The following is a 25,645-nucleotide window of genomic DNA, read 5'->3' on the forward strand; positions in this document are numbered from 1 at the left end:
CCAAGGCAATAAGAAAACAAGTTACTTAACTAACTTTAGTTCTCCAGTATTGGAAGCTTTCATAGATTCACATGCCTGAATCATTCACCGTCGTCGAGACTGGAGTCTCCGGTATATAAAAAAGCAATGCTTAGTAGTATAGCAAACTGAAAAGAGGCCTAGGCCCATTTCCGTTTTGCAACCCATAGCCTTTGTTATGTAAAAAAGGCCAAAACTTTTCCCTGAACCAATCAGAGCTCCTCACCCTCTAGAACACTCCTGAGAGAACCTTCTGCCCCTCAGATTTTCAACCGCACGTTGTGCTAGGGAGTCTCCTTTGAGCTCTGCTCAAACTCTTTACTTTTACAGTATTTTGACTGAGATTTGAGGTCTCATCTTCTGATTTCTTCTTATTGGAATTCCTTATTCATCTACATGTCTGAGAAGGAGAAAAAGGGATTATTTAGAGCTTGTTCCACCTGCTCTAAGAAGAGACTTTATACAGATGACCCTCACAAAGATTGCATATACTGCCTATATCCAGACCATAAGGCAGCAGATTATAAGGTATGTCGAACCTTTTCGAATAAAACCTTGAGGGATCGTGAGGGAAGGCTGCTGATTTGGCTCCAGAAGGTGAAAGCCTGGAAAGAAATCCTCTCAAGTGAGAGTGAGGAGGAGTCTGTATTGTCTAAGAGATCTAAAAGAGAAGTAGATCTCCTCAGACACATTCCTCAGGATGCTCGTATTACTATTTTGTCTTTGTGTATATGAAAGAATGGTTCTTCCAAAGTTAATGCGTGGATCTCACCAACCCTTCTGAGTGAAGTGATTGCAATGAGAAATGCAAGTTTCCATGATAGAAACTGTAGAGGGCAGGTGCAATGATGTTCAAGTGGTGGACTCATTACCTCGTTGGAGCTCTAGGTGGAATAACTCTTGAGACCTTGTAGAAAAGTTTTAATTACAGGAATTCTGAATATAGAAGTTTATTTTCTATGGAGCGGTGAAAGGAGCCCCATTGTGATTGTTTGCGCAACGCTTCCATTGCTTTTGCCGCCTTCTTTTTCTTTATTTTTTCTAGGAGGGTATCCATCTTTGGCCCAAAAAAATGTTCGTCAGCAAAGGGGAGGGCTAATAAATTTGGTTGAACATCTGGCTTGAAGACAGATATGGCCATATAAGGCTGGAAATATTACCCCTAGCCGCTGTGTCAGACGCATCTAGGGCACACCTTATATTGGCATTAGATATAAGTTTCCCCTCTGATACAATTTGCTATGCTCTATTTTTATGTTTTTCTGGGAGGTACTGTTGTATCTCCTTCATTTCACCCCAGTGTGCCCCCATCATGGCGTGATAAGAGACTAATGGAGTTGGCAAATCTCCAAAGGTTGAGCGAAAGGCCTGCCACTCTTACCAGCTATGTCTATCGGTTTACTCTCCTTCTACAACAGCGACAAAGTTCCAGCTGCACATAAAACTGCACATAAAACTGCTGTCCAGTATGTCAAGATGTAAAAAGAAAATACCCAGGGACGATCAATCAGGACCAAACAGGAATCAAAACGAAAAGTGCCGTATCTACTGCACAGGGTTTGTAAACAGGTAATCTTTTCATATCTTGACAAACTGGACAGCAGCTTTATGCAATGCTGTAACTTTGTCGCTGTTGTAGTGTTGTATACAAGTGAATCTATAGTTGGGCATTCAATGGCCCCCGAAGAATTGACAGTCAGTCACGAAATGCATTCTGCTGCACATCCTTGACTTGAACTGCATTTCTACAACACATTATGTTGGACTTGTAAATTACAGAAAATATATAGTACATTGAAACAATTTGCATGATACACGATTACAGGAATCATTGTAATATGCGCTGATTATCGCATGTAAAATATTTTTTTTCAAAAAAGAGGTTATTTGTTTGAAACCATCTTTGGTATGAGTATTTATTGGTGAAAATCCATGGTTTTACGTTTGAAATCAATTGCTAAAAAGTGATATATATATGCTGTGTACAAAGTGTTTCAAGCAAACTTCGCGCTTTCATGTATTTTATATGGGACGGGCAGCCCACAGATCTCTGCGTAGAACACTTAGTGTTTAGTTTTCTTGAAATGTTGAGACAGTATGCTTAGATAATTGTTTGAACTAACTCTGGAGTGCACCATACAACCCCACTTGTTCACATAGGGATGTATGCCATGTAGACTCGTCACCTTTGGCTGTACCACAACACGCAGGCTGCAATGGCGGTGGTGCAAGTTTGGGGTGAGAGGTCCCCGAGGGTGGCATAATACATGCTGCAGCCCTCAGAGGCCTTTCCCTGGCTACCATGCCCTTGGGTAACAGACTTGAGGGTAGGCCAGAGTTGTGTCAATTGTGGAAACAATAGTACAGGTTAGGGAACACAAACAGGCCCTACGAAACTGATTGGCAGGGACCCAGGGCACATTCAAAGTGCATCAGGTATCTTGCAAAACGTTAGGGGGTAACCATGCAAAAAAGGACGCTTTCCTACAGTCTCTCTGGAGTTCACAAATACAAGATTCACAAATGATTTGCACAACAAAACTGTACATTGAAAGTAGTGATACCACAGATCCAAGAAAAATGTAAACAAACAAACCAAAAACAAAACAAATGAGCAACACAAAGTAGGTTTGAATTTTAAATAAAACATTGATGAGTAACTGGATCATTACATGCAAAATGGCACGGGTGAAATGGAGGTTATTCTTTTTTTTTAACTTTCGTTTCATGCAGCCTTTCCAGAGGCACCCAAACTCTGACTAATCATGTTAAAAATCATGCCAAATATGATAGTGAAGTTATAAACTAGCAAACATGTTTTTCCCCTCAAACAACTCAATTGAAGGCTTCAAACCAAGTAAAGCAAAAAGACCAAACTTGGCTTACACTTTATCATTTTAAACAAGAGATGAGAGCTCCATGGCCACACTTCTAATATAACAAAATGATCCACAAAAAATGAGCCATAAACAAAGAAATACAAAACAAAAACGCAAACGAAAATATTTTCATAATGTATGCTTACAACAACTTGTTGAGCAGAGAGGTCTTTCATATGAGGCAAAAGGAATGTCTCACTGTACTTTGTAAGGATGACCGCATTTCTGAGGATAGCAGTTAAGTAAACATAGGTTTTTCTAAATGTTAATCTGCAACAAAACCATTTGTACAGTGACACCCTTTTTTCATATTTCCTAATCAAACTAGGGTTATAGAAATAGTGTCTTACACTGATCCAGACAGTACTATGTATTCCTCATCTTCCAGATCCAATGTGGGAACACCGCTGTTCTATTCAGGAGGGAAAGTGTATTATTTCTGAACTAAATTGTATTAACTGATCTATACTCTTATTCCTTTTCACCTTTCAAACAGCACAGAACAAATCAGGTTTTTGTATGATGGCAATTGCGGCAAAAATGAGCAATAAACATAGTGGGTTGGAGGAAGCCAAAGGAATATTTCAGAAATAGTGAAAACAGACTTAGCATTTCAGACAATTGTTTTCACGTTTTCAATTAAAAGTTTCTTTGAATTTGTTTTCGTCTGCAATAAGAACTCATACAAACAAGTAACAGTTACATCTCCATGTTCAGCATTATATCAGTGAAAGTGACTACATTATTGTGTGAACATTGCGGAATGCTATGAAGATGTATTATGGCAGGGGAATAGAGTTTAGTACAATGGGTATTATAAAATGCTGAAGAGGCACGTCAGGCATTTCACAGGGTTCTATGGGATCATTTTTCTTTGTCTCCTTGTTGACCAGGCCATTGTGCAATGTAAGTATCAAATGAGTTGTTCCAGATAGTAAATTAGGCCCTTTATCCAGCAGTCAATTTGATGCACAGCAGCATCATGGCAGTAAGCTTATGTACACCGGATGAGATCTCCAACATATCCCTGCAGTGCCGCCACCAGTAATCTAGGTATTGAGCTAGCAGTCACCTCCGCTATACTCTCAAAAACTTGCACATCCAATATGCTGCTATCCTGGGGAAATGCCAGGCTGAATACCGGAAGCAAGACCCAACAGTCCCACATCTGCTGCAAAGACTAAGGCCCATTCTATGTAGTTAGGTAAATTCTGTGTATGAACTTGATATATACGAGATGCAGCCTATAGTTGGGAGATAATGAATCCATCTGAGCACACCAGTACTTCCATTGCTGGTTGGGAAAGTAAACCAGAGCTCCCACTACCACTCCACTAGCACCCAAGGTGCAGTCACCAGAGCTTTAGCCTGCATGACAGTACAATTTCGTTATCTGCCACCTTAGAGAGGGTGATGCCAGGATCAAGTCTAGTGCTGTCAGGCGCTTGGGGATATCAGCCTAAACCCGGCAACACGCTCCTCGAATGCAGTAGTAAAGAAAAACGTTGTGAGGAAATGGGGTGCATTAAGTGGTGTGGTTGTGTGACCTCACCGTGTAATACACTATCCCCCCTTTAGGACCAGTCTGATTTCGTTTGTTAAATCTTTAGCCCAGTCCTGGGTAAGTGTGGGTCTGAGCAATCAAGCTTTCATAAAGGAACAAATAATTCAACAGCACCAAAACAACTAAAGGATAAAGTAACAATGCAAACCCAATAACATGATGGATGGAGCGCTGAAACGTTTCAGACACTCACCCCCAGTCACAATTAGATCTGGGTTAAACCCATCATCGTTATTTAGCTCACTTTGCCACCCCAGTTCAGACCCAGCCATGCCCAGAAAATGCCCTCCGGGAAGCTTGCGGTCACTAGCCAATGGGCTACAAGGTCCCCTCTCCCGGATGACTCCTTCCTGTGTAGTGTAGCATTTAGCTATCTCGGAAGGCTCTATTTTGCCACTTTAAACATGGGAGAATTCCTCTCTCCGCGTGCAGAGCTCCTTAGCCCCCTAATGCCACCCAGAGGTGTGGCTACCAGAGGGAGCTACATGCACCTGAAAAAACAGTATGACAAAGTTTGTTCTCCCTCTGTTCCAAGTACCAGTCTGTCTATTTAAACAACAGTGCCGCTCCTCTTCCAAGTGTTCGCCATTTGCCCATCAAAGGCTGCCTCCCATTTGAAGCTCTCCTTTTGGATCATCACCCATGTTACTTCCTGCCAGGCAGTGGTAACACCTCTCCCCCACACAGGCTTCTACAGGGGCTTTTCCTGGGAGTCATTTCCACATCTCCCCAGGAGAACAGGAAGTTGTCTTGGGGACATGCCCAGTGTTCAACCATGGTCGGACATGGGAAACTTTGAGCAAAAAAGTGTAAACTTTTTAAAAGTTGCACATAAAAACAAGTTACATTAATTTCGACTTGGGCACCAAGTCGAGCTTGATATAACAAGTTGTTTGATATCTCAGTCAACCAAAATCAGGAGTTAGCACAGCTGAGTGGTTAGTGTGTAACCATGTACTAACCAATGGACCCTTTCGCATTAAAACCTATTTTGTGTTTTTATTGACAGAATATGTAAAACACAAGTGTTACCTCTCAATGTGTTTCACCCTGCCTCAGGGCTCGAGAAGCCTACGGCAGGGGTGACAGACACATTGCAAAAGGGAGGTTTGGACTTGGTAGACTAGGAGACACTTTGTCACATCCAGGTTGGCACAACCAGTGCTGCAGTCCCTGGAGTGACTGTCGAACTTACAGGTGCTGAGAAACATATACTAATGATTTACAAGTAAGCTAGCTTATACCAATTTGGCATAAACCAAGTCAAACATACATGTTTTAAGGTCAGAGCACTGGCACCGAGGGCTGGTTAGCAGCCTCAGTGCACAATCGGAGTCGAAAATCAGCACCATCAGTCCAAACATTGGAGAGGACCATACAAAAAGAGGGTTTCCTTACAGACATCAAGGGTAGTGCAGTTCACAGTAGCCTGCAAGGCGCTCAGCTCTACTAAAGTTTCTCCGGTGTAAAGGTGGCCATTACCTCAACGTTTATATGGTGTAAATGCTGGCAGACTTGCTGATCAAATGTAGGTGGTAAAGCAGGGTTTTGTGCGAGAAGTAGGGCAGCAGAATTGAGGTTAGGATGATAGGCTCTGCTGCAAAGCCCATCCCATGCCTACACTGAGTACTTCACCATGTCTACCTCACCTCTTGGGCACAACGAGATGGAACAGATAACAGTCCACAAGGGGCACGGAGCAATACTGTCAATCTCCACTGCCACACTAGGGAGGTAGGCCCCACGTAGAGCCACTGCTGGAGGTACTGAGCTTATTCGGAGTAATAATAGAGCTCTACATCCGAGGCGCAGAGGCCATATTGCTCAAAAGGCAAGGTTACACCTTCCATGCTAGTAGAAGTTGCCAACCACCCCATAGAAGACTTATCAAGAGAGAAATTATTCGATCTAGAAATGATATCGTAAGAGGCAAGAGAAGATGACTGATTAGATATAGAAATTTCGGTAGCACCACCATTTTGGCGATCGCGATCCTCCTCGCCACAGAGAGGGGCACTTTTACCTAGTCTGAAATGTGACACTCAAGACATGTCACAGCCCTGCCATAACTTTTCTCTCCACAGTCCTCTATGCCTTGGCTGAACCTAATTTCTAAATATTTAATTGGGGAATCTGACCCTTTTAGGGGGAATACTATATTGAAGCTCTGAGTGGCAGGCAGCAGGGAAGGGGTGGGTTGGTGGTGGTGGGGGAGGCCACAGAGGTGATGGTGATCCCGGTGAAGCCACAAACCTGAGGAACTCACCTAACACAAGCTCCATGTTAGTTTCTGGCTCCTTTAGTTAACAGTGACGTCATCTATGTGCAGCAAGATTATAACACTTCAAGAGATAAAGTTTAGGCCACATTCAGCATGATTTTGATGTAGCCTAGAAGCTATGGGCTCCGGAGCTATGGCATATAAGAAAGGGGATAAGTGGGTAGCTCCGTCGAGGGCCTCTGCTTATGAGGAGGGCAGTGGTACAACACCATTAACTCGTATGCATATCGTGGATTGTTCTTAGAACAGTTCAGTCGACCTCAGGAAGCCTCAGTAGTCGCGTCAAGGAAGATGCCAATTGATCTAAAGTCTGGAGCTAGAGAATGGAGCACTGCTAATAGGGTGTACTAATTATATGCAATGGAACGTTCAGGCACAAAGCCAGATTGGTCCGGTATGACGATATGAGGAATGTAAGTAATTATCGTGAGGAGTCTAGCCAAGAATTTATTGTTGATGTTAATCAGTGACGTTGGCTAAAAGGAATCACAGTCATTGGAGAGTGTGTCAGGTTTACCATAAGGGGGGCAGGGGAGAGTAAGACAGTAGATCTGGCTTCCTGGTATTAAAGACTGCAGGCGTGGGGCCACTATATCAGCATATTTTTTTTATACCTGGGTGGTGAGGCCATCCAGTCCTGTAGTCTGGCCGCCAGACATGCTTATAATCACCTGAATGATGTCCACCTTATCAAACAGTACATCCAGGTAGCATCTGTGAGCAACATCTATCCACAGCAACAGAATGTTGTCAAGGTTGAAGGTCATTGAATCTACGGGGGCATAAGAGTGAGAGCTACACAACGCAGCGTAGTAGGTCCTCATCATGTAAATGATTTCCTCAGTGGAATAACATGATTGTCCCTCATAATCTAGGAGTTCCGTGATGTAGGGACTACATTGGGTCTTTCTGAGCAAGGATGCAAGAATTTTCCCAGCTCTATCACCCTTCTCATATTTATGCGCTATGGGTTCACTGTGTAGAAAGTGGGTTTCCCATTCTGCTTCCTCCTGGTACTCAGAGAGCTTGTGACATATCGGAACCAATATCTGTGGGTCGCTCGTGTCAAAGTATTGAATTTCCAGAGTGTGCCATTCCCACTCCAAGCGGGCAAGGCGAGCAAGCAAGTCACGTAGCACTCCTAGCGGCCTGGAAATGCATGCATCGCAGATGTAGGTCTTGAAGGCTTCTCAGAATACAGAATAGGATACCACAGAGTGGTCATTAATGTGGAAGAACTCAATGATGTCCTATTCGATTTCGGACTGGAAAGTTAGATCTTTGTGTGCATTTGGTAGGACCCTCCAGGTGCAGGCACAGTCAGCCACATCTGAGAGTCCCAGAGTGCGCACAACAGGAGAATGATCTGAGTGTTTGGGGCTAATGTTCTACCTTCCTCATCCAGGGACCGACATTACTCAAGACCAGCCAATAATCAATGCGTGACCCCGCATTGCAGGATGTCAGGATACATGTACCTTCAGTCACCACATGATGCCGTTCTTGCACATGTCAATCAAGTCATAGTCTGGCATAATAGTGTTCAGTTGTGTGCGAGTGCAGTCTACATCCTAATTGGGATATATACACCTCAGGTTGCAGTATTTCATTGTCATCTTCCCATATGATCGTGGAGCATCTCATACCAACGGCAGTGTGCCAAACTGAGAGAAAAATGTCAGGGCAGTCAGTGTTGGTATCTTATACACCCACACCACAGTAGTCTACTTGCCCTTGAGAATCCTATGGAGAAAGGCATACCATCTGGCTTTGTCCCTGATAAGTCTCTAGGGTATGCCATTGTACTCTCCTTCTAATAACTATGGCGACCCCCTAGCGTTTGTGGAGTACGTGGCAATGGATTTCGGGCTCATCAGAGCATCAAATAGGCCCTAATCACAGCCACTGAAGAACTCATACAAACACTAAACGGCAGGGGGAGCGCAGCCCTGATCCTTTTAGATCTGTCAGCGGCTTTTGACATGGTCAGCCACAATGTGTTGGTTGACCATCTTTGATTGCTGGGGATCAGGGACAAAGCACTCTGCCTGCTAAGTTCTTTTTTGTCAGATAGATCTCAAGTGGTGGCTCATGGTGAATTGGTTTCCCCTGCTATCTTCCTTCCCTGCGGAGTCCCCCAGGGCTCATCTTTGAGCCGCACCTTGTTTAATATGTAGGTCATCCCTCTGGACAAATGAATCAAAAGCTATGGCTTAATCTTGGTGTCATACACGGATGATACGCAGATTATCGTGTCAATTAACAGTGCACCTGCTGACACTGCAGCTCGATTTCGAGAATGTATGGGCCGTATAGGAAAGTGGATGCAAGACAACTGTCTAAAATTAAACTCATCAAAAACTGAAGTGATGGTGATGAAGATGCGGTACGACAACTCTTGCAGGCGCAGCAATCCTACGCCTCGGTCCTGCATGATGAGGCCAGACAGGCGTGGCTCGCCACGCGTAGCAGGATTTATCAATGGGGCGACAAGTCCTGTACGATGCTTCACAGATTGTGTCAGGCTACCTTCCAGCCTCTCACACTGCCAGGTCTCACGGCGGAGGATGGTTCGGTGGTGACAGACCCGGCCAGTCTCGCAGCTAGCTTTGCCCATTATTATGAGACACAGTATGCCCCCGGGACTCCCTGGAGACGGAGGAGATATCCGCATATCTCGATGACCTGCTGCCGCAGGCCGTCTCCGATGAAACTAGAACTGCGCTGGACGTCCCACGGCTGAGGAACTCGGGGAGGCACTGGGACAGCTGAATACAGGGAAGGCGCCGGGCCCGAGCGGCTACCCTTGCAAATTCTACAAAAAGTTCCACCTCCAGCTGGGACCTCAGTACAGGCGCGCGCTTGAGGCGGCACGGGCCCAGGGGGAACTACCGCCCGATTGGCGCCACGCTGAGATCGTGGTCTTTCTGAAACCGGGCAGGGCGCCGGACAGGTACGACTCGTATCGGCCCATTTCACTTTTAAATATCAAGGCCAAAATCCTAGCAAAGGCCTTGGCGAACCGACTGCTGCCCTATATTACAGACCTGGTCCATCCTGACCAGGCCGGATTCATGCCCCGTAGAGCAACTCGCCACAATATCCGGCAGGCGCAGGCGGCGGTTGATGCCATGGGTGCTCGGGATGAGCAGGCGGCACTCCTACTAGCGGATATGGACAAGGCATTTGACTCTGTGAGTTGGGCATACCTGTTTACACTCCTGGCCCGCCTTAACCTTGGTCCGGTGTTCCTGTCGTATCTGAGACTACTGTACACCAACGTCACGGCCTCAGTCCGGGTGGCCGGGGCCACGTCCGGGCGCTTTCGGATTGGTTGGAGGACCCGGCAGGGCTGCCCACTGTCCCCATACCTGTTCGCCCTTGCGATGGAGCCCCTGGCGTCCCGGGTGCGTGCTGATGCCCAGATACGCGGATTTGTCTGGAGTAGTGATTTGGTAGATAGAATCGCACTCTATGCGGATGATATCCTTTTCTTTCTCACCGACCTACAACGCTCGGGTCCCCGGGTTCTGGAGGACATGCGAGTATTTGGCAAGATCTCCGGCCTTCGACTCAACCTCCACAAGTCGACCCTATGGGTGCTGGGCGGTGGGGTCGTGATTGACCCCTGGGCCGCAGGACTGCAAGTAGCGACGGATGGACTGAAGTACCTTGGCGTGTTTCTTTCGGAGTCGCGTGCCGTGGCTTGGGATCGTGGCGGCTTGCCGGTGTGGGAACGGGTCCAAGCCGATGTCAAGACTTGGTCCAGAATGCCCCTTACTATCTTTGGAAGATCGGCCATCTTCAAAATGGTGGCGCTTCCGTGCCTGCTGTATCAACTTCAGAACTTCCCGTACCCTATCGGCCCGCAGTGGTTTCGCCAGGTCAACTCGACGCTGGGTCGTTTCCTATGGGCTGGTGGAGCAGCCAGAGTGGCGTTGAAAACATGCTTCCTGTCTACTTATTGCGGAGGCCTGGCCACCTCTGATCTCCTTTCCTACTACCAGGCTTCCCAATTGCTTATTCTTAATGAGTGGTGGTACAGCGACAGGGGGGACCCGGCGTATGCCTTAGAACTGTCGCTTATGGGCGATAATACGCTCCACACCATTCTGTATTCAGCCCGCCTGCGCCGTGCACTACCGTCGGTTACCAGAGTGGTCTTCGCTGTGTGGAGGCAGGCCCTACGCCGCATGGGCTGGTGGGGCAGGTTGACGGCCGAGACGCCGCTCTGGCACAATGGTCTGCTCCCGGAGCTGGTGGCCCTGGCCGGTTTTGAAGGCTGGGAAGCGATAGGTATCACGCTGCTGGGCCAGGTCATGTCCGGCACTACCCTTAAATCGTTCGAGGAACTCCGCACGGAGTTCCAAATGCCTCAGTCCCAGTTTTTCCGCTATTTGCAGCTGCGCCATGCCCTCACCCCGAGCATTGCCAACCTAGACTCCCTACCAGAGTTCAGCCCGGTCGAGGCAAAGGTTTTTATGGGGGACCTGGGGGATAGAAAGGTTTCCCGGATATACCAGACGCTGGTCATCCATTGCTCCTCTACCCTGCATTCTCTTCGGGCGGCATGGGAGGTGGACGTCGGCCCCCTGGATGAGGACGATTGGAGGGAGGCGCTAGAATCCCCGCGTGGCACCGCCATCGCTGTACGGCTCCGACTCATCCAATTCAAATACCTGCACAGGGCCTACTACACCTGTGAACGATTGTGGAGAGCTGGGTTGATTGCATCCCCGGAATGCCTGCGCTGTGGGACGGTCCCTGGATCCCTGATACACACTGTGTGGTTGTGTGGTCGGCTGTCTGGGTTTTGGAGAGGTGTGTGGAGTTGTCTATCCGAGGTCCTAGGCTGGGACCTTCCCCGTACCCATCGGCTAGGATTATTGCACGTCATGGAGGGCATCGGTGGGAACATCTATAAGCGCCACCTGCTGCTTCTGGGGCTTGTTGTTGCCAAACGGGACCTGGCCCGGGCATGGAAGGCTGTGAGGGCCCCCCCCTGTCTGCGTGGAAAGCTGGGCTGGACTACTTCATGGGCCTGGAAAGGCCGATCTTTGAGGCGAGGGGCTGCCCACGCAAACACTACAAAATTTGGAAGCGGTGGGCCGATTACCGGGGTCTGTCACTGGATCCCCCAGCGCAGCGAGAAGACATTTGATTGTACGGACATTGTTGGCCCGAGTCTGCGACACTCCTGTCGCGCTACACCTACACCTTTTCTTTGTTACCATATGTAAACGTGTGGGAGGGGGGTTGGGGGGGGGGGGGGGGGGGGGAGTTCCTGGGTGTTGGGGGGGCCGGGGTTGGGGGGTAGGGTGGGTTGGGGGTTTCTTCATACTGAGCCTATTCTTGATGCCTACTGGGACACTTGCTACTCATGTGATTTACTGTACCGGTATTGTTGTGGTGATCTCCGGCCTGTGGGGTGCCACGGTTTTATTGCTCACTTGCTCAATAAAATTGGTTGTGAAAAAAAAAAAACTGAAGTGATGCTCTTTGGGAACTCATCTTCAGTGTGGTCAGACAGTTGGTGGCCCGATTACATGGGTCCTTTACCAGTACCCTCAAACAAAGTGAAAAATCTTGGTGCCCTTATTGATACCAATCTATGATTTGAAACCCAGATTAACCACATCACGTCCGCCTGCTTATTTATTCTTAAAATACTGAAGAAAGTGCTTCCTTTTATCCCTTTTGACCTGAGAAAACAGCTGTCATGACTCTTATTGCATCTAGGCTTCACTACTGTAAGGCCCTATTCACTAGTGAGAGCAAGCGCAGCTTTCATAAACATCAGACTGCTCAGAATGCAGCAGCTAGAGTCGTGTTTGGGTTTACATGCTATGACTCGGTCTCCAAGGCTCTCACAAAACTACACTGGCGGCCCATAGGCAAACGTATTCAATTTTAAGCCCTATGCATAGCCTTCAATGCCCGGCATGGCCTTGGTCTGCGGCAGCAGTCACAATATTTCAAACCCTACATTCCGGCTAGACCACTTATGTCTTCGGATTGAGGAAATATGATATTTCCCAGGTTGAGGAGAGTAAAATGGGGAAGAAAAAGCTTTACCCATACCACCACCAAGCTCTGGAACTCCCTCCCTTTAACCTTGAAAAAAGAAACCAATCTGTTTAAATTTAGGAAAGGATTGCAAACCTGGCTTTTTTAATGGTGGCGCCATCGTAATATTCAAAATGCATTAATCTGAACCGGCGCCTAGACACCCTCGAGTACATGTAGCGCTTAACAAATACTTCATTTCATTTCAATTTGGGTCTCCCCTAACCAGCCTGACCTCACCACGTGGAGCTCCCGGACAAACAAGATAACAACCACACTGCACCTGAGATGGTCAAACACCGGTCTAACCTCACATGGGTATCCCAGACCATGGCTATTCCAAGACCTGAACGTGACCATAGCCATCTACTCAGGGTAGATACAGGAGACCGAATCCCTCATCATTGGGAAGGAATGAGGAAAAGGACAGTTTCGGCCACCCATCCAATCATGCGCCCCAGTCACACAGTACAGTAGTTAAGTGACACTAAAACAAGGGGATGCCTATAAAAAAACTAACAGAAACAACACAGCACACCCATTTTGACATTCCTAACAAGTTGAAGACATTACTCACCCCAGCAACCCAACTTAAACAAACAGAACAGGTTCTGGGAGTGGCAAGGTGGGCTTCTTGGAACCCATTCCAGCGGGAGCTCAGAGTGCTGGGTGGGCTCCCGTCATTGGGGAAGGGAAGGTAAATGGAGCCATCCGAGGTAGCCAATTTGAATGGTCTGTAAAGTAAACATCGTCAGTTAAGGAACAATAAGTTTGCTGCCAGCTCTTAATGGCTGGGTAGTTTGTTGAGGATGTCTCATGTGGGCGAGCAGTAAGATGCGTCTATGCGCCCTTTGAAGTCATGTCAAGCGGCGATGGAAGGAGGTGGCCATAGGGACCCCGACGTCAGGCAACAGGAATGCAGCTTTGGAAAGGTCACTATGCTGCATAGTGGTGCATACAATGGGTGCTCAATATAAGATATTCACCGTCATCAAAGCAGTCTCCAGAGCCAGTCGCGGTCACCCATCCATGATTGGTGCATCTGGAAATAGTTTGTCATACAACTTTAGTGTCAGTTTGGAGTCAGTGAGAAAGTGAGGTTTCCTTTAGGTAGTGATCCCCAGCATGGCCAGATAGTTTATCTGCAATGTTTTGCATGGCCAGAAAATAAAAAGCATTTGTGTACCACATGATGCAATGTAGAGTGGACAATGGCAGAGGGTGGCTACAGGGACGTCCTAGTCTGACGAGAGGAATGAAGATTGAAAAAGTGGGTACATTAGGTAAGCATTATCAGTCATTCATTGCCATGAAGGCAGTCTCCAGAGCCCTCGAGTGTCTCAGCCATGCAAGAGGTGCGCTTAGAAACATATTTGCGACAGAACTTTAAGCCAGTTTGAGGGTCAGTGAAAAAATCTGTGCACCTACCTAGGAGTAATTATTTTTTTCAGCCTAACCTTTAATCTCTCTGGCCCAGTCTCAATAACCACAAGCTTGAACAAGTTCGCAAGTGGCCTCCATTAGACCTGTGTGGCACCATTGAATAGTATGTATATCAATTGATCAAATTGCTCCTCCTAAAATAAAAAAAAAACTCCTAAGCAACAGTCTTCAGTACCCTGGTTTTCTGTCCCCACAAGGATGCTAATTGCATATGTAAATGACTTGAAAGAAAAGAGGGTTAATTAAGACTCTGATGTTGTTAGGAACAAAGTCACAGTTAAAAACGACCGAAAACTTATGAGGCCAGCCCAAACCGAATAATACGTCAATAAAAATGCTATGAGAGGATTCTTAGAAACTGCAAAACCTATCCTCTCTCCTGATACTTCCAAGCTACCTATTTCTCCATCTCAAGCACACTGCAATGCTCTTTCTAATGTTCCCCAAGCCAACATTGCCTTACTACATGCCCCTCAGTCAAGATTTAAACCAAAACATAGTTGGGAAAAAACTTTCAACAGGACAAATTAAAACTACTCTTACCAAAGGCAATTCAGTTGCCTTAGTACTCATGAACTCATCTGCGGCATTTGGTATGGTGTCTCAGTCCATACAGCTGCACAAGGCTCCAGAAAGCTTGGCATTTGCGGCCCGCGCTCAGATGGCTGCATTATTTTCTTTCTCAGGAGGTTAGCCTCCTCTCTTTTTTTATCTGAAATACAGGAATCTTCAGGGATCAGAGTTGAAACCAAGGTCTCTGGAATTATGCAGCATGTGAGGACCAAATAATGCAGCAGGGATCACTAAATTATGCAGCAAGAAAAGGCAAATTGTGTGGCATAACACGCCACATTTGTTGATAGTATTCCCAATTTAACACCCAAATACAGAATCACGCAACTGAAAGCTGACCATCAACCTTTGGCGAAAAGCCTTCTGGTGCACAGGAACCACAGTTGCCATACGGGTTTTAACCTTTGATCCGTTGGAGCTAGAATTTTTCTTTTTGTTAAATCCGCAGATTATACAGCAGATGATGGATATGATTCCTTGGCCCTGGTTGAAACCTACTCAATATATAAATGTCCCTGGTTGATTTAGTCCAATCTTTTGGGCTTAAGATCATTTCTTACTCTGACAGGACAGAATTCATTGTCTCTATTGCAAGCAATTTCTCTCAAGTGAAATATTTTTTCTGTCTTAAGCTGAATACTAACAAAACTGAGATTTAGATTTTCGGCTCTATTCATTTTATGCAGTCTCATGCCTAACGGCCATCTGAATTGGGTTTTCCGCTAAAAAATGTGGGAAAAAATGTGAATCCAAGCTCTTCTTTTTCCCCCAAATCTCCACAGTTGCCTCTGGTCTCACTTTTCTGCGAGTAATTAATTTTTAAAATATTCTTCCTATCTGAAATAGACACGTTAGTGATGGATTCCTTACCTTAGAATATCCCCAGGCGTCAGACTGGATCCGGAAATGTTTGCATAACAGTACCCTTGCGCGTCTGTAGGAGTTGTCTGCGGCTCCGCGTCAGTCGTCGGCGTCGTGTTGACGTCGTTTGAGTACTTAGACGCCGCCTCCGCGTGCGAACGTTAGTTCTTTTTTCCGCGCCAGCAAGCGCAGATCTGGAAAAAGCATTACTTCTAGTCACTTTTTGACTAACTTTTTGGATCATTTTGATCATCTTTTCGAAGTCGAACGACTCTGATCGGTGCCATAGGGATGCCTGGATTTAAGCACTGCGAGGATTGCGACCGCACGATGTCGGTCACGGATCCTCACCGTCGGTGTCTACTCTGTCTCGGCATCGACCACGACGACAAAACCTGCCCCGTCTGCCGGGCCCTGTCTTCGAAAGCCAGGCGGGAGCGGTTCCGGCAGGTGACTCGAACTCAGGCAGTCGGCCCCGCGCCACGAGAGGTCCCGGTCCCACGGGAGGTCGAGGGACAGGTCGCGAGTGTGAGAAGTTGGCCTGATATGCAGTTCTCACTATTCTAGTGATCACTATGTATCAGTCCAAACGACCCTTATTGATGATTGGTTGCAAGTCAACCTTATAGACCAGCTATCCTAGTAGCATGGACAAGAGCAGTCTTTAGGCTAAACTCTAGAGGGCGTGTTAAGCCAGCTGTTATACCATCACATATACCCCTTGAACACCAAGTGAAAGGACACCACACAAGTTGTTATGAAAATAAAAGGATATTTATTTATAACACAACAACCCTGGACTCTTTATGAGGACAGGGTGCTAAGCACAATACAAAACTCTTAAAGAAATACTACAAGTCGCACAATTTACACAAATGCCAGAGGGGCACGAAAAACCATATACTACAAAAGTGGAATGCAAATTGCTAGCAGGTAAGTAACTATTCTCAGAGACTTTAGAATCGCTAGGCCTACAATGCTGAACCCTTAGATTAGAAGCAGGAGGCCTAGGAGCGCCGTGTGCAGAGTGGAAACTCTCACGCGTAATGCGGGACAAAGTCTATGGAGGCTAGTAAATGCAAAGTTAGTGTTCTCGGGCGAACCCGACTAGGTAGGTCAAAAACGAAAGTGGATCCAGACACTTAGAGTGGTTCTACGCTGGAGCACCGTGGTACTCGGTTTACCTAGCCCAGGGGCTGCGGCTGCATAGGGTTCAAGTGTCGTCGGGAATCCTCGTTGACGAACCAGGAGCCTGAAGTGGAAGTTGCTGGCAGGCAACCAGTGAAGATGTTCCGGGCTGATCCAAGGACGGATCAGTGAAGAAGGATACCTGTAAGCAGAGGGGACAGAGTTCTGAATCACTAGTCAGTGATTTAGGTGGGCACCAGGATGGCACCGGACGAGGTCACTCAGCCAGGGGAAGGGTGACACTGGATTGCTGCTGCACGGACCAGGGCGCTGATGTCGACCAGGCTGGAGGTCTGCGAGCTGTCCCACATCGGATGTCTGCTGCTGGCGATGCTGGATCCGTTGAAGGAGGCAACAAGCCTTGGCTAAGGCAAGCCCACGTGGCGACACAAAATGGCGTCTGGAGTGGACAAGGAGGGTCCGAGGAAGGTCCCCATCAAGAGGAGACAAGGGCCAGTCTGGAGGAGCTAGACCAGCGGTGAAACAAACGTAGGACGTCGTCTGGAGGGCCACTAGCCAATGGGCAAGTGACCGGACAATGTGGCAAGCGACACAGAAGAAAAAGGGCCCCACGCAGATCTGGTAGATGCTGGGGGGCTGGACTTCGGTGCTCGTGCTGCTTGGGATTGGGGCTTCTCTTACCCCCAGTGCACCCACTCGAGGGTCCCTCGGCGGTCGTGGTGGATCAGTGTTGTGCTGGTTCTGATGATAGCCGGTTCCTCTGGTCTCGTCGCACCCACGGTTCTCAGCTGTGCTGTAGAGGCAGGTAGAGGTCAAAGATGGCAGGGAGTCCGGGTCTCGTCGTGCTGGTCGGTCTGGTTCCGGAGGAAGGATGTGCAGCAAACCGCAAGATACTTAGTTGGTGCCTGCTGATACAGGGTGACTACTCCTTAGTCACAAGGGAGAAATCTTGAGAAGAAGTCTTGAGTTCCTTTCGTGGAAAGTACTTTCAGGATTCAAAGATGATCTAGTTTGGAAGGGTCCCCGCTCCTACCTTTATTCTAAAGAATGGGGCTGGTACGAGACTATGTCCTGCCCATGGGTGGGACCAGGAAGGGGGGTGGTTACACCCCTCTCCCTTGTCCGGACTTTCCCCAGCTCAGGGGCTGGTGTGCCCCTGGAACTGGTTCAAGCCGGCAGATGCATAGTGAGCACCGGGGTGCCACTTGCAGTCACCTTCCTCCTGAGCCCTGCCTACCTGGGATACACAAAACCCTGTCTGGGATGGTGCTTGCACCGCCCCCGACAGGAAACCCTTTGTCCAAGCTCTCCTCGCTGGAAGGACTCCCAGCAGCAGGAGGTCAGACTTGTGTCTGTGGTGGCAGCATCCATTTTGTGATGCTGAGGCTCGAGTTAACTTTAACTGGGGTTCACAGTTACATACATGGCGTGTCCCTCTAGAAGGGTGGAATGCTAACCCCGTCGCCAGAATTGGCGAGGGGTTAGTATTCCAATTCGTATGACACCTTACTCGACATGTTTTGATAAAGCGATACCAAAGATAGCAAATAACCGCGAGGATTATAATGCACTTAAGAGTATATGGTACGCGTTATCATAGAACAGCTATTAGGACTTGGTTCCGCAAGCTGCAGACGGGCTCAGCTCATGCCAGAGCACCATCTCACATAATTCCAAGCACTCTGCCTTCAGGATTGTTAAGGCCTGCCATAGGAGTGACTGATAGGAATACATGTGTCCATTTTAGGGTTAGATATAGGTATACTATATCTAAAGCAAAGGGTGATTACACCACCTTGCCCCAGCTGTCTTGCAGCCAGTTGTGTCAGATTTAGATGCCCAGCCAGGGGTGGCATAATACCTGCTGCAGCCCCTGGTAGGCCTTGGGTACACCTATGCCCTGGGTACAGGGACTGATAAGGTGGCCCAGTACAAATTGGTAAATGCACCTAAGGTACATGGAATCCATTTTACAGAGAGCGCAGTAGGCCTGGGGCCCTGAATAGCAGGGTCCCAGGTCAACTAAGTCGAAAAACCAGCAAAACACCAGGCAAAAAGTTGGGGGTAACCATAGTCCGGTATCCACCTTCTACAGCGGGGTCGGAGCCACCACAGCTCCGAGAGTCGGCACCACTCCTCCGGGTCGAAGTGGTCGTCAGGTAAGAAACACAAGAAGTCGAAGAGGCGTCATCGCTCTTCTGACTCCACCCCCCCCCCACCCGACGCTCACGCGTCGCGGCCGAGGGTTCGGGTGGCACTGCCCACGCGGCTCCGTCGGAGTCGCGGGCGCCGCGTCCAGCTTCACACCCTCCGGTCCCTGGGCAAAACGTGACGCCGGAGATCGAGCGCTTCCTCATGGCCATGAGGTCCCTCTCTCCTCCGACGGGCTCCGCGGGGCCTTCGGGCCCAGCGGATCCGTCTGGGGCCCCTAGCGGGTCGGGGGCTTCGGCCCCGACGCCGTAGAGTGCTTGGGCCCCGACGCCGTAGAGTGCTTGGGCCCCGACGCCGTAGAGTGCTTGGGCCCCGACGCCGTAGAGTGCTTGGGCCCCGACGCTGTAGAGTGCTTGGGCCCCGATGCCGTAGAGTGCTTGGGCCCCGACGCCGTAGAGTGCTTGGGCCCCGACGCCGTAGAGTGCTTGGGCCCCGACGCCGTAGAGTGCTTGGGCCCCGACGCCGTAGAGTGCTTCGGCCCCGACGCCGTAGAGTGCTTCGGCCCGACGTAGAGTGCTTCGGCCCCGACGCCGTAGAGTGCTTCGGCCCCGGCGCCGTAGAGTGCTTCGGCCCCGGCGCCGCAGGGCCCCACGGTCCCGACGCCTTCGAGCCCGGCGCCGCAGGGCTCCACGGTCCCGACGCCGCCTTCGAGCCCGGCGCCGCAAGACCCCACTGGACCCGCTTCGGGATTAGGGTCATCGCCGGTGGACCTTATGACCCCCCCGGCGTCGGTCCGTCAAGTGTCACCTCCGGCGCCGTCCTCGGGCGGCGCCGTCTCCTATGCCTCCCTCGCTCCGGTTCCGGCGTCTGAAATGCGCCGCTGGGCGCCGCTTGGGGAGTTTACCTTCTATGAACCGGCCTCATGTTTGATGAACCTGACTATCAGGGGATGGGCGACAAGGAGTATTGGGAGGGGTCTGTGGAGCCTCTGACCAGAGAGTGTCGTCTCAAGAGGACTGGACAGGTGGACTTGGACATGCCAGTGGTCCGGACACCTCACCAGACACTGGTTTTGTCTCACCTCCTACCGTGGCTTCGGAGGAGGGGGCAACCTACAGTGTGGTGTTGATGAGGGCTGCCAAGGCCTTGGGCCTTGAGCTCCCCGTCGCGGCCGTGAGGACTAACCTCCTCACTGAGGTCCTTAAACCGCAGTCATGCCCCACAGAGCCTCTACTGCCGTTTAATGAGGCCTTGTCCGACGTTCTTTTGGGCACTTGGTCCAGGCCCGCAACGGGTTCGCCCGTAGATAAGAACGTGGCCAGACCCCACCGCCCGGCCCCAGGTGACCCAGTTTTCCTGTCCACCCACCTCACCCCCGAGAGCCTGGTCATCCAGGCATCCACTTCCCAGACCGCATTCCTGTCGGCTCCGCCGGACAGGGAATCCAAGAGGTACGAGCAGTACGGTAAAAAGATCTTCTCCTCCCTTAGTCTGGGACTGGGGTCTTCCAACACCGCATGCCGCTACACCCACTCTCTGTGGGATACGGTTGCGAAAGTGCTGGCGGAGGGCCGGGATGCAGCCAAATATTCTATCCGGTGTGGGCTGGATACCACCGACTCACTAGGTAGAGCGATGGCAACGACTGGTTGAGGTCCGCCAACTTTTCGTCCGATGTCCAAAACACACAGATGGACATGCCGTTTGATGGCCGTCGCCTTTTTGGCGACAAGGCAGACCATGCGCTTGATCGCTTTAAGTACTCCAGGACTACGGCCAAGTCCTTGGGCCTCTCGGCCCGCGCCTTCCGCTCCTTTCGTGGCCAAGGAAGGGGCGCCCCCACACGTGCCACCAGCCACACGCCGCAGGCTAACATCCAGCGCGGTGGCGGCCGTGGAAATCGCCGTGGAGGCGGTCGGGGACAACGGCGAGGCCAGTTCACACCTTCCCCCGCAGCATCTGCCTCTAAACCCTCCTAGTCCGTGCTTTTCGGCCCACGTGACGCCAGTGGGGGGGGCAGGGTTCGCCATTACCACTCTCACTGGCGCACTGTCACTTCGGACGGGTGGGTGCTGCAGATCGTCCGAAGGGGCTACTCCCTCCGCTTCGAGATGACCCCCCAAGCCATGCCACCGCAACACCACCGCGTATCGGGGGATCATTTACGGCTTCTGCAGGAGGAAGTTTCGGCCCTCTTGGCCAAGGGGGCGATCGAGCGCGTTCCTGGGCCGGAAGTAGGACGTGGTTGCTAATCCCACTACTTTCTGGTACCCAAGAAGGACAAAGGGGGCCTACGCCCTATCTTGGACCTGCGGAACGTCAACAGCTTCCTCCGGAAGGAGAAGTTCAAGATGCTGACTCTGGCTCAGGTCTTAGCTGCCCTGGACCCAGGAGACTGGATGGTAGCGTTGGACTTGCAGGACGCTTATTTCCACATCCCCGTCCTGTCAGCCCACCGGCGTTACCTGCGGTTCACGGTAGGCCACGAGCACTTTCAGTTTACCGTGCTCCCCTTCGGCCTTACAAGCGCCCCACGGGTGTTCACAAAGGTGATGGCGGTGGTCGCAGCTCATCTGCGCAGGTTAGGGGTTTCAGTCTTCCCCTACCTCGACGACTAGTTGTTGAAGGCGTGCTCGCCCCAGACAGTCGTCAGCTACCTCCAGACGACGGCAGACCTCTTGCACCAGCTGGGGTTCTCCAACAATGTGCCGAAGTCACACCTGTGCCCCTATCAGAAGCTCCTTTTCATCGGAGCGGTTCTCGACTCTGCGCAGTTTCGGGTTTACCCACCCGAACAGCGGGTTCGGGATATACAGGCTCCGATTCCAATCTTTCAGCCTTTATCCCGAGTTTCGGTCAGGTTGACGCTACGGCTCCTGGGGCTAATGGCTTCCTGCATCCTTCTGGTGCATCACGCCCATTGGTGGATGCGGGCTCTGCACTGGGACCTGAAGTTTCAGTGGGCCCAGCATCAGGGCAACCTGTCCGACCATGTCCTGATCTCGGAGGGCACTGCGAGACAGCTGCAGTGGTGGCTCACGGACCGCGATTGGATCAGCGGCAGATCCCTCTCCCTTCCCCAACTGGAGCACGTAGTTGTGACGGACACGTCCCTCCAGGGCTGGGGAGGCCACATGGGAGAGGCGGAGATCAGAGGCCTCTGGTCTACGGCAGAGTCCCGGCTCCATATCAACCTTTTGGAGCTGCGGGCGATTAGTCTAGCACTGAAGGCATTCCTCCCCTCTGTCCGAGGGAGTGCAGTGCAGGTGTTCACGGACAACAAAACCGCCATGTGGTACTGCAACAAACAGGGCGGGTGGGGTCGTGGACCCTCTGCCAGGAGGCTCTGCACCTCTGGCAATGGCTGGAACATCAGGACGTGACCCTGGTGGTTCAACACCTGGCAGGTTCTCTGAACGCCAGGGCGGACGAACTCCGACGAAGTCTTCACGGCCTACCGACGCGCAAGGGTACTGCTACGCAAAAATTTCGGGATCCAGTCTGACGCCTGAGGATATTCTAAGGTAAGGAATCTATCACTAACTAATGTCTCTTACAGATATATCGTTACACAAGTAGTAACTTGTGCGGCGCGTCATGCAAAATTATTGTTTACAGCAGGGGTCTCCAAACCGGTCCTGGAGGGCCGGATCCATGCCAGATTTTTAAAATTACTACATGTATCTCAATGGGGATATCCAAAAAATCTGGCATGGATCCGGCCCTCCAGGACCGGTTTGGAGACCCCTGGTTTACAGAGTCATCACAGTGAGGTTTTATTATGCAATTTCTCTTTTCTTAGGTATTCCCAAATGTTTCATCCATCTACTTCAGTTAGTTCAGAATGCTGCGGCCAGAATTATTCTCAACATACCACACAGGCACCTTCACTGGCTTCCAGTCCACAAAAGAATGCAATTTAAAGCCTTAGTTATTATAAGACAGAACTTTATTACTTTTGGGATGGGATTTGACGTTCCTGTTCCACACAGTCGTTAAGATAGTCCCCTGCCAATCTGTAGGAAACAGTATTTATATATATTACACCAAAATGAGGCATAGTGTGTATAGAGTCCAAAGGTAGGCAAAGTTTAAAGTTAGATAGAACCTTACTCTCTATTTGTCGTAGAGTGGCGAGCAGAAAGGCAGTATAAGAGGATAGTGTTAAGCATTTGATGCATATACTCTGTCAGCAAATTAATTCACACACTTAAGAACTGAACTCTAGACCAATTGTTTTTGTACAAAAAATATACAGGTTTTATTTTTAGAACCAAGCAAGCCTGGCACAGGCAAGCATTAAATACTTTACAGTAATGAGTTGCTGATTGTAGAACAGTTTGACAATGCAATAGGAATTGTACTTTGTTTGATTTACAGGGAATGCAGTAAGTTGCAATACTTAGCAAATACAGTACATTGAAATGAATAGGTTTTTCACTAAATTGCAGGTAAGTTACTTTTTATGTTACTTTTCTAACTCATTGCTGGATACCCAGATTCAGCACTGGGACATTGCCTGCAAACAGGCAAGTAAATACGTTTTGGTTATTCGTGCGATTTTTAAATAATATTTTTAGATTTTAAAACTCCACACTTAGAAACGTTTTGGAAGAAAATTGTCAATGTTATTATATGGAGGAAAAACAGGTTATCGGTTCACAGGTAAGTTATCGACTGTGTGAGTTCAGATTCTGGTGTTAGACTCAGGGGTCCGCCAGGGTCAGTGATGCACTCTTGTTACACCCTCAGCGGCACTAGGGGAGCCGGGTGCAGAGTGTTGATGCCCAATGTTATCCAATGGGGGATAGGCGGGCCGGGTTTGGCCGGTGCAGAGTGGGCTGGATTCGCGGTTTCCAGCTGCTGGCAGAGGTTGCAGTTGAACAAATCCAGTGTTCACGCAAGAAGCAGTCTTTGGAAGTGCAGGCAGGTCCTCCCGGGTTTTTGAGGTTGTTGGCTGCAGGACACACCGGGTTTTTGCAGGAGCAGGTTCAAGGGGAGACAGGCCTGTAGGGCTGGGGCCAGGTCAGTGGGCGTCTTCCTCTTGTTAGCTGGCTGAATAGCTGTTTGGTCCTCCTTTTATTCTTGTCGTTTCTAGATCTGAGTAAGCAAGGTCCAGGGTGCCCCCTAAATACTAGATTTTGGGGCATTACAGGCAGGTAAAGGGCAGGGACCAATGGGCCCTTTCCTGCAGTAGGTACACCCCCTATCATGCTGCCCTCCAGTGGGAGGGGGGCAGGAGCCAGTCCCTGGTTGGTTGGGTCCCCCCCATCCTCAAGATGGCAGGGACTCAGAGTTGTGCTTCACCTCGCCTCCCCACCTGAGGAGTGGAGTTGGCAGGGGTGGGCACACCTCTTTTCCTCACATGTTTTTCCCCGCAGGTGCTCCCGCCCAAAGTGAAGGGTAGAACCAGTGGGGACCAGCTGCTGAAAGCAGCAATGGCTCTGGAGAGGCTCACAAAGATGGCCTGCCTTTGAAGCTTCCCCTTCATGAACCCTGCCCATCATGGGGGAGGAAGCTTAGCACCTTGTCCCAGGATGTGCATTCTTTCAGGCCCTAGAGAGCAGCAGGCTCTCGACTCATGGTTCCTGAAATATGCATGGTGGTGTCAGCCTAAGCAGCCACTCAGTAGGGACACTAGAAGTTGGTCGAGTTTCAGGGAGCATTTCAAAGATGCCCTTTGTCGTACATTTTACATTAAATCCCACACTGGCATCAGTGTGTGTTTAATGTGCTGATACGTTTGATACTAAACAGCCAAGTTTTCAGTGTAGCCATTATGGTGTTGTGGAGTTCACAATGACAAACTCCCAGCACCATATACTCTTAATGGCAGCACTGCACTTACAATACCAAAGAATGGACTTGGGCACTGTAAGGGTACAGGGCTCATGCACCTGTACCCTCACCCCTGGTATAGTGCACCCTACTAGAGGGGTGAATGATCTATGCCAGGGCAGTGATTTGTGGGCATGGCACACAGATGTGTGCCATTTCGACTCTTCACTTTGTTCTGCACCAAGACACGAGCCTGCAAAGGTAGTGTGTGAGTGTTTGGGTACAGGACATCTAAGGGGTGCACAATAAGTGATGCAGCCCTTAGAGGCCTTCTCTGGTCACAGTTAGGCCTGGGCAGAAAACTACGCTACGCTAGCGTAGTTTGCGCAACTAAGTGCTACACGAATTGCACATAGTACAGTGCAAAAACTCGTAGCGGGCATCTTCTGCTTGCTCGCGGTCCTCAACGTCAAGTTGGCGACCACAAACCAGCAAAATGACATCCCGGCGAGACTTTTTCCTCGTTCGCGATCAGCAACATCAAGTTGCCGATCGCGAGCGTGGAAAATAAACCTCCTGGGGAGATTCTCAACGCAGGGAGGTCAGGTTTCCTATTGCGAGTGGTCGTGTATACTCGCGACCGCTCGCGATGATAAACTACCAGTCGCGTTGAGAAAACTGCTACTCGAGTACAAATCTACTTGAGCGGCAGAAAATGACCGCTTGCACTGCGCAGGATGCCGTTTGCAATGCTGCACAAGGCGGACGAGCATCCAGCACTGTGCAATCATTGCAAACAGAATTTCCTACCGCACTACGCATTTCGCGTAGTACTACGCGTAGTGCACTTCACGTAGCTACGTAGCTCCCACAGGGTAGCGT

The 25,645-nt window shown here is 49.5% G+C and overlaps 1 protein-coding gene across 1 annotated transcript in view; it reads right to left on the reverse strand.

The window, feature by feature from the left end:
• Positions 1-25,645, reverse strand: part of NOL11 (nucleolar protein 11) — a 423,141-nt gene that overhangs the window by 113,604 nt on the left and 283,892 nt on the right. The window contains exon 15 of the mRNA XM_086930931.1: positions 3,044-3,122. Within this exon, the coding sequence (XP_086787057.1) occupies positions 3,044-3,122 (79 nt within the window). The remainder of the gene's footprint in view (positions 1-3,043; positions 3,123-25,645) is intronic.

This window comes from Lissotriton vulgaris, chromosome 7 (assembly GCF_964263255.1).
Source record: "Lissotriton vulgaris chromosome 7, aLisVul1.2, whole genome shotgun sequence".
NCBI classification, from domain to species: Eukaryota; Metazoa; Chordata; class Amphibia; order Caudata; family Salamandridae; genus Lissotriton; species Lissotriton vulgaris.